The sequence below is a fragment of the Alosa pseudoharengus genome, unplaced genomic scaffold (assembly GCF_046254945.1).
Source record: "Alosa pseudoharengus isolate Yale_2024_CS ecotype anadromous, Long Island Sound unplaced genomic scaffold, YU_APseudo_1.1 YU_APseudo_1.1_scf_2, whole genome shotgun sequence".
In the NCBI taxonomy this organism is placed as follows: Eukaryota; Metazoa; Chordata; class Actinopteri; order Clupeiformes; family Clupeidae; genus Alosa; species Alosa pseudoharengus.
Window position 1 is genome coordinate 48,091,699 of NW_027468663.1, and position 9,490 is coordinate 48,101,188.

The following is a 9,490-nucleotide window of genomic DNA, read 5'->3' on the forward strand; positions in this document are numbered from 1 at the left end:
CCTCCCCACATTTTCACCACTTTTGAAGTGAACCAAGGATGCGTCAACAGAGGGTGTTGCATGCATAACTGAACTGTAAAATGACACGCCCACTCCAATTTACAGGAAAAAAACAACTGTTGGTCAAAATGTTTTGAACGATTCAACGTCTGGAGTGTGAACCAGAACGAAGACGGTTCTCTGTTGGTGGAAGGGGTCTACCAAAGACCAGTAGGCAACTGGACACATCCTTCCACAATAGAGTAACCAACAAAGACACACTAAGTTCTTGTGCCACAGAGATTTTCCATATTATCTATGCTACTAGGTCACCAAGTGACAAGAGAACAGGAAAACCTATTGCCACAAGGGAGACATTGTTTCAGTGCCCAATGTCAACACAAACATGGTTCACTGGGTAGGAGGGATCATGAGATTTTGCACGACTGCACACAACCTGCACACAACCAACACACACACACACAAACAAAGTGGATTAAACCAAGCTGATGCACAAGTCTCAGAGTGATTTTTAATCTCAAGTCACATTTTGATACACCTGTCATTTGTCTCTAGAAGTTAAATGCGAGGGTTGTTTTAGAACAGAAAAGGGCGTCTGTTACATGTCAAAAAAGCTGCTGCACAGGAACAAATTGCTTTTGTGTCAAATACAGACCTTGGTTGTTTGTTGTTTTTTTAAAAAAGAAAAGAAAAGTAAAAAAAACCTTCACTATTCTGTGACACTACTAGAGGACTACAGGCACACTTCAAATTATTATGTTTTTTGTTTTTTTTGTTTAGAAGACTTCTCTGATCTCAATGTATCCACTACCACTACTATACAATGTATTATGCAGCTTTGTCATTGTCAACTATGTGTTGTATTAGTTTTCAGCATGCCATCATACACACAACCTAATTAGTTTAGTTTAGGTGAATAGTCAGTTTAACCTAAAATGATGCTCGATGGAAAACAAAAGGGAACAAAAAAGGAAAAACGGAACCCGTGGCTGAGGGACAGAGACATGTCTCACACGGAACCCGTGGCTGAGGGACAGAGACATGTCTCACACTCTCAGTCAACTCAAAATATCTTGTCCACTTTAAAGCTAATGGTCAAAAGCGCTGGATCAAAAGAAGAGATACATTTGTGCACGTCTCTTAAAACAGAATGTCACATGGTGCCCTGACTTGATAGGCATTCCTGTTTGTTTGTTTGTTTTTTTTCTTCTTTTTCTTTTTCTCATACTCTTGACGTCAGCCTAACTAACAGAAAAGTCCAATGTCCTGCTCTTGCTGATGTGATTCCTTAACGTGTGGAGTGAGCGGAGTTCATAATGTTTTTTTTTTTCCGTTTAACAAGACATTTCTAAGAGAGTAAGGTTTAAGACAGAGGGGTCAAAACAATCATTTACAATTAATTGCTGTACGACTGTCCTTCTGGCGGCTGTGGAAGCTTCATATTTTCTTTGGACATCATTAGACGTCGTAGCTCTTGAAGAACAACTTTAATGCTATATGAATTTTGCCATTTCGCTAGAATTGGTATGCTACGTGCATCCACCTGGGAAAGAAAGAGAAAGCAAGGTCCACTTGAGTACAGAGGCCAAGATAAAAAGGTCATCAGCAGCACACGAGCATGGCACTGTAAGCTGTACATGGCAGTCATTATGTCAATCATAAATGAAACATGCCCTACTGCAACACTAAGAGGGAAAAAACTAAATGCTTAAGCTTGTCAACTAGAGAATTGAGTTAAGAAAACAATACTCAACAACGTATAGGTATGCAGTGTAGTTCCACATGATCATTTATATCAGGCAGGAAGAGGCCTTAAGCAATAATTCATATGCCTAGTTGCCATGGCAATGTAAGGGGAGTGTTGGTACACAGGCATGATTGTTGCCATGAGATGTTATTAAAGTTACAACAGTTGATTACCCAAATCAAAATGAAGCAGTGACACCATCATAAGAATAAATTATGTTCTGATAATCACAACAGGAATTTACTTGAAGGCTGATAAATTACAATGAATTAAATTAAATTCATTCAATTAAATTCATGTATCCAGCTGAAGCTGCAAGTTGGTTTGGTTTAAAAAGACAGGGAAAAGAAAACATACGTACCATTCCATTGGAATTATTTATTCCATTCATGCTAATTTTTGTTACAAATCTAACAGTCGGTGGTACTTCGGGATATTTGGGTCCACACTCAACTTTCAAACTGTATATCCTGTTTTCATAATTAGTCTGCAACACAAGAGACACACAACAGCATTTTGTAATTAAAATAGATGTAGGTTATTCTGTCATATGCAACAAAGAGTAACACTTCCCTTCAATGGAATCTGTAGCACAGCAGGCAGAAATTCATATCAGCCCATTACCGTAAATCTTTAAATAACAAACATGTGATTTGCTTTGCTGAAAAGAACAAATGTGTAAGCACAGCACTAGAAACACATCACACAGAACATCCCTTCAGCCTCCTGAAAATCGAGATACTTCATTAGCTCCATTTAGGAGGTTGTGTTTGTATGCCTGTTTGTCTGTCAGAAGGACTATCAAAAACTAACAGGCCAATTTCCATGAAACTTGGTGGAGGGATGGAGCATGTGCCACAGAAGAACCCATACAATTAATCATGTGAGTGAGTGCCATTCCATGTTCCTATCTAAATAACTGTATAAATAGCAGCACACTAGGAAAGGAGAACCGGAAGTACAGTACTGACTTGCAAACATCTTAGGGTGCGTCCACACCGGGTCCGTTTAACTGGACCATACCCGAGTGTGATGACCCCCCCCCCTAGCCCTGACCCTGCTGTTCTCTGTTCACATTACATGTTTGTTTGTGGACCAGGGTTCGTTTAGGTCATAAACACTAGCTTCTTTTTACCAATATTGCTTGGCAACGTCGTAAAAATGGCAGTTTATTTCTTGGTTTTGGAACAGACAGCATTCAAACTGCACCAGTTCTAACAAACCGCACCCCAGACCCCCGTTTTCTAGCGGACCCAAAAGCAAAACTGAAATTTGAGTCACTGTTTCAGTTGGAATCAAATAAAAGATGTCTTAACAACAAACTGCAGGTGTATAGAATAGGGATCAGAGGCATGCATAGAAAAATTGCACAGCAGCAAAATGTCTAACACCTGTCCAAAGTTACATTTGATTACCACCCCCCCCCCCAGCCTAAGCCTGTGTGCTTTTTCTCTTCTCCATTAGAAATGCTTAAAGAAAGGCCAGCCAAAATTCAGTACAGTCAGACTTATATCCAGTAACATGCTCAAAAGGCAGTAGCAGTATGCCATCATAAGATACATAGATTGTTAAATGTATCTAGCCTAAAAAAATTCTTCACATGTAATACTGTAACATGTAGTGCATGCAGGTCTACTGCAGTGAATAGGCTAAATACAACTTTGATCATTTTTATAGCCTACTACTGTATAGTTAACTTTGGCCTTTGTGCCCTCCACCAAATATGCCCAACTGAAGGCCAAGTGGCCTTGCCCCCAGAATGGTGAAATTCCAAGCCTGGTCACATGCTTCAGTAAAAATCTCTGTCACTTTGACTTTGAAAGTATCTGTGTTCACTACACCGTGCAGGCTAATATCAGTTTAACCATTAGCCACCAGGACAGACACACTATGCAAGACACTGGGCTGTAGTCTGTCAATATCTCCTGGCAGAGTCTAAACTTCCCACCCTGGTCAGTTATTTATGCCTTGGGATTATGAATATGATGTAGGCCTGTCAACATAGTATTCTTTGACAGAAAACATTTGAATGTGTCCATCATAAACTATCACTGCCTCAGGACAGTTCTCCCTGGAAGTTCTTTAAGCGTCTCCACCATGTCACACTGGATAGATACACTTATACACCGTGTGCACAATTATTAGGCAAGTGAGTATTTTGACCTTATCATCATTTTTATGCATATTTCCAACTCCAACCTATATAAACCTGACTGCTAATTGGATTTATGCATCATCAGTTGATGTGTATTTGTGTAATGAGGGAGGGTGTGGCCTAAAGTGATCAACACCCTACAATCAAGGTGTGCATAATTATTAGGCAGCTTCTTTACCTCAGACAAAATGGGCCAAAAAAGAGATTTAACAGACTCTGAAAAGCAAAAAAATGTAAAATGCCTTTCACAGGGATGCAGCACTCTTGAAGAAGCAAAGATATTGAGGCGTGATCACCGAATAATCAAACGTTTTGTTGCAAATAGTCAAAAGGGTTGCAAGAAACGTGTGGAGAAAAAAAGGCGCAGAATAACTGCTAGAGACGTGAGAATAATTAAACATGAAGTTACCAGGAACCCATTGACCTCCAGTGCGGCCTTATTCCAGAAATGCAACCTACCTGGAGTGTCCAGAAGTACAAGGTGTTCAGTGCTCAGAGACATGGCCCAGGTAAGGAAGGCTGAAACACGACCACCACTTAAGACTCATACGTTTAATGTCAAGACTGGGCCAAGAAATATCTGAAGACAGATTTTTCAACGGTTTTATGGACAGATGAAATGAGAGTGACTCTTGACGGACCAGACGGATGGGCCCGTGGCTGGATCACTAATGGGCACAGAGCTCCACTTAGTCAGACGCCAGCAAGGTGGAGGTGGGGTACTGGTATGGGCTGCTATTGTTAAGGATGAGCTAGTTGGACCTTTTCGGGTTGAAGATGGACTTAAAATCAACTCCCAAAACTACTGCCAGTTTTCAGAAGATACTTTCTTCAAGCAGTGGTACAGAAAAAACTACATCCTTCAAGAAGGCCATGTTTTTTATGCAGGACAATGCTCAATCACATGCATCCAAGTACTCCATTGAGTGGCTAGCCAGCAAAGACTTTAAAGATGTCAGAATAATGACATGGCCCCCTTCTTCACCTGACCTAAACCCATTGAGAACTTGTGGACCCTTCTTAAATGTGAGATTTACAGTGAGGGAAGACAGTACACCCCTTTGAACAGCATTTGGGAAGCTGTGGTTGCTGCTGGACAAAATGTTCATCATCAACAGATCAAAAAATTAACAGACTTCATGGATGGAAGGATCATGACAGTTTTGAAAAGAAGGGTGGCTATATTGGTCACTGAATATTTCATGAAATGTCAGAAGTGTTTATTTGTACATTTTGAGTTGTTTATTTTGTTTATTCTTACTCTTAGAAATGAAAATAAACAAGTGGGGTGGGAAAATGTTAGTTTCTTATTTAGTTGCATAATAATTCTGCTAGTGTTGCACGGTGTATCGATACTAAAAAGGTATCGCGATGCCTTCACGCAAAAAATGATACGATTTCAGACGTTTTTAGAATCGATACTTTATTAAAATAATAACGTTCTGTGTCTGTGTGAACTGCTGCTCTCAATGCTCCTTGCACGCATCTAGGCAAGTGGGCGTGTCAAGCAGGCAGCTCTGAGTGAGTGAGTGCGCAGCCAACGTCAACATAGTTCTTTGTCGACAGTTCTAGGCCTTGAGGATAAAACAAAAGGTGCAGTGAAATCTGCAACTATTTCGGATACATCGCGAATAGTGAAGGCAAGCCATCAGGTACACAAAGTCATTTAAAAGCAGTAGGCTACGCATGGAGTTTGAAGAGTTCAAAGAACGACAGGTTAACGAATATGCTATAGAGAACACGACTACATGGTTAGTGCCAAGTTCTTTTCTTATGTTTTAGTCTAGCGAAAACGAGTATGGTTATCTGGGATAAAGCGGGATAAATTCCTTCATCCATGAATTTTGACGAGACATAACGAGCTGTAATCATTTTGACGAGACATAACGAGCTGTAATCATAGGGTGCTAACGTGATGAAAGCGCAATGTTTACGCCAGAATAACATTACCATAACTTGTAAACTATCTATTTCATGTTCGGTCAGTAGCCTACTACTGGTAATATTTGTCGTAGCATGTAGACTGCAATTTGTTCAATAATTATTGTCCAGATGTAGGATAGGCTACCCAAATGCGCTAATTAAAGCCCAGCATAATACCACCAAAGCGTGTTGAGTCCTAATAATAGCGGCTTATACGTGGTAGCAAATCATGTTATCAAAGGAATAGACGTAATGTAGGAATGCACACAGATATATTGCAACAGGTAATGGTGTAGGCCTATCTGACGAAGACCTGAGTGGTTGGAACGTCGTACTTGTACACTGGGCGCAAAGAAGACTATCCTCACATTTTCCCCTTTGCAACTGTCAAAAAAAATCCCATGAACACGGGAAGGCCTAGGGTAGCCTAGGGTATACTGTACATCAGATGGCCTAAAGATTAGGCCCCACTGCATAGCATTCAGTGATTTGCATGCAGTAATTTAGTTAGTTTGGCTATTTAAAGCTACTTTATTGCCAAAACACAACACAATGTAAATGAACTATAACAAACAATAAAGGACTTAATCACACAAAGTAGGCCTACTATTTTACTGACTATAAAAAAAAAATAATTATGTAGGAAGTTTAGAACCCAGAATTGACCTACAAAAGTGCACCAAATTTAACACAAATGACTCAATACACTTGGAGGAGGTATGAGTCCTTTCTTCTCCAGATATCTTAGGATTTCGCCGTAGTATCGTTTTAGTATCGAGCATCGTGATATTTATGGCAGGTATCGTATCGAAGTCATAATTTTGGTATCGTGACAACACTAAATTCTGCACACCAATAGTTGCCTAATAATTCTGCACACATAGATTTTCCCCTGAGAAAGCCAAAACTCACTTTCCCTTTGTTAAATATTCAGGTTTGAGGTTCATTAACATTTTTGATTGACTGACATCATTGTATTTGTTCAACTATTCAATTAATCTTCAGAAATACAACTTGCCTAATAATTTTGCACACAGTGTATAGTCATATAAAAAAGGGACATCCAGGACTTAATTTGTGCCAGAGCTCAGTTCCCTGACCTCTGAGTTGGAACCTCCTCCTCCGCTCCTGGACAACTTCTGCACCTCCCTCACCGTTGATGTTTATTAAGCATTACTTATTACTTATTACATTACTTAATATAATATATTATAAAACTATAGCTCTGCATAAACTGTAACCCTGTCAGACATGGGGGCTTGCCAGTGTAAGGGAGGGAGAGACATACTCTTGCAGGGCCGATGATCATGCCCGTCCACCGTGTCAGTGTCATGTCCTCGTCGTCCTCCAGACCCCAGCTGACTGTGCCATCGCCCACACCTTTCTGTCCTTCCTCTAGCTCTTCCAACAAACGAAAATTGCGTGGAACTTTAACTCCTGCAGCAGATGTACAGCATTGGAGAAATTAGGATCAAATGAACAGGACATTCACAGACTTATCATCCACTGAATGAAACATCTGTCAAAAACTTTAATCATCACATGAGGGGTGGAAAAGAAGGTATTAAGGCCATAAGGGCCAACAGTCAAGTAAATCTACATCAATCATCAGTCACAATTATTGACATAAATCAAAGTTGCTCAAATGTAGTACACCGTATGTTTACGCTGTTCAAAATACAGTTCTACAGCATACATAAAACTAATACCCAGATAATTTGTTGAAGCGGCAAGGTCATACCTTTCTGCAATTACATTTCTGGAGATGCACAAATGAGCAATCCACATCTCTTTGGTAGACTACATTCTACCGCATAATGTAGGGAGAGAAAGTAGAGAACTGTTCAAATGCGGGACCTTCTAAAACGCTTAATGCTTGCAGGTATCACACAATTTAGCATGCCCGACTTGTCACGTTAGATTATGAGATTCTGTACAGTACACAGAGTGCAGCGAGTTATGCAGCATTGTGCAATCATACACCACACTGTTAGGAGTTTTGAGTCATTAGTCACTTCCTTAAATCATGTAGCTAGATGTAAGTTGCTCTGAATAACAAGGGCCTATACATTCCAGCGCCCCAAAAATGTGGACGCTGATTTCACAAAAATAAGTCACTCAACCATTAACAACAAGGCTATATGATCACCACCACATACTTCAACACCCCCAAAAAGGATAGCGAGACAACCGCACTCTGATAAACAAACTTAGCTTGCTATCAACCCCATGAAAACGCGTGTGCAACATTTATTTTACCGGAAGTTAGTGGATATTTCAGCCATGTAACCTCAAATAAGTTGATAATACTATTTATATAGTATAACTAGATTTTTCAGCCTCGCATATGCAATAATCAGGAAGCTAACCGATGTGCTCACTTAGATGGATTCAATCTTGCCATTCCAAATGTAGCTTAGCTAGCGAGCTTCAGAAATGTTAGCCATTCATGGTCTAGCTTGCCACACAATGAACAAGGAAATTTCTCTTCAGAAAGTCCATATTACCTCCAGTTTCAGACCACCACCAAAAGAATGCACATACTACTGCACATACAAACTACAAGGCATCATAACAATGTCTTTATTTAACACTGGCTGCTGACTAGGGAACTATATAACAAGGCAGATAACGTTAATGTTATGAATCCTTGTTATAACTAACGTTGACTCGAGGCACTAGGGCTAGCGTGTTAATGTGCAAAGTACTTAAAATACAAAGTCCGATTACACACAAAACTGCACGCCCATTCAATTGAGAAGTCAGTCGATACACTCTTTACGATTGAGCTAGGAACTCCAGCTTACAAGAGGGGTTTTTAATATTTCACAGATTGTGAGACAAACCTGAGGAGGCCGCCATCTTCTTCAGCCAAATCCAGAAGCACACGAAACAGTGACATACGAGTCACTTGACTAAAACGTCACCACCACTGCACTGGCATGGAGCGGTCGAGGCAAGTCTGACAGGGGCGTATGAGATGGGTAACCAAACAAAAAACCTTTTAAAACTTTACATCCAAATGATTTAGGCGATGCACATATACTACTTGTGTTATCACACTTTTGATGAACCACTAAACCATGACTTCTTCGGAAAGGAAAAAAGGCAGGAGGCAGGTGGGATATCCTTCACACACTGTATTTAGTCAGACATGTCCTCAAAATACTTTCAACCATGCTCCACCCAAGCGCCCCAAACACAAGGGTTTGTTGAAAGTCAGACTGCTATTTCTCGACCTGCACTGAGATGTAGCAGCTGTGTAATGATTTTATATAGTGGAGAAACTCCCTCAGAAACGGATTCAATTTAATTAATTGAATCTGTAATAAATGAATGATTGTGACAGCTCAAGATTAAGGACAGGTTGCATGAGGCTGCTGTGGGGTGCCTCAATATTTCATCTGTACTGCAGAATAGTGATGGGGATCCTGATATTTGACGTTGTCTACTGAGGTTGAGATGTCCGTGAGGGCAGATGACCGACCAGATCAGGCACTACTGTTCCATCACCACCAATGTGCAAGTCAGTCTTACAGATTAAATTGGAAAACTACATGAGATGTGTTTTCTTTAGCTGAAAGTTCCCTAGTTCTAGAAGGTTCAAGAGCTTCTGGGTTCTGTAGGGCCAATGCCAAGTGACAAAAGTACAAACGAAACCCAAG

General features: G+C 40.3%; 1 protein-coding gene across 1 annotated transcript; it reads right to left on the bottom strand.

The window, feature by feature from the left end:
• Window positions 1-491: 491 nt before the first annotated feature.
• ube2v2 (ubiquitin-conjugating enzyme E2 variant 2) lies at window positions 492-8,750 on the bottom strand. The gene is made up of 4 exons (XM_076295274.1): window positions 8,672-8,750; window positions 7,114-7,262; window positions 2,109-2,234; window positions 492-1,543 (listed from the first exon to the last, which is right to left on the bottom strand). Exons 1-4 carry the CDS (start codon window positions 8,685-8,687, stop codon window positions 1,397-1,399), a joined length of 438 nt encoding a protein of 145 aa, XP_076151389.1. The 5' UTR covers window positions 8,688-8,750; the 3' UTR covers window positions 492-1,396.
• Window positions 8,751-9,490: the final 740 nt, after the last annotated feature.

What these genes read in the sequence shown, in the direction of transcription:
- ube2v2 (XM_076295274.1), bottom strand. An exon ending in TGATCATCGGCCCTGCAAGA is followed by an intron (nt 2,235 to 7,113) that starts GTATGTCTCTCC and finishes CTTGTGTTGCAG; the next exon opens with ACTAATTATGAAAACAGGAT. An exon ending in TAAATAATTCCAATGGAATG is followed by an intron (nt 1,544 to 2,108) that starts GTACGTATGTTT and finishes TTTCTTTCCCAG; the next exon opens with GTGGATGCACGTAGCATACC.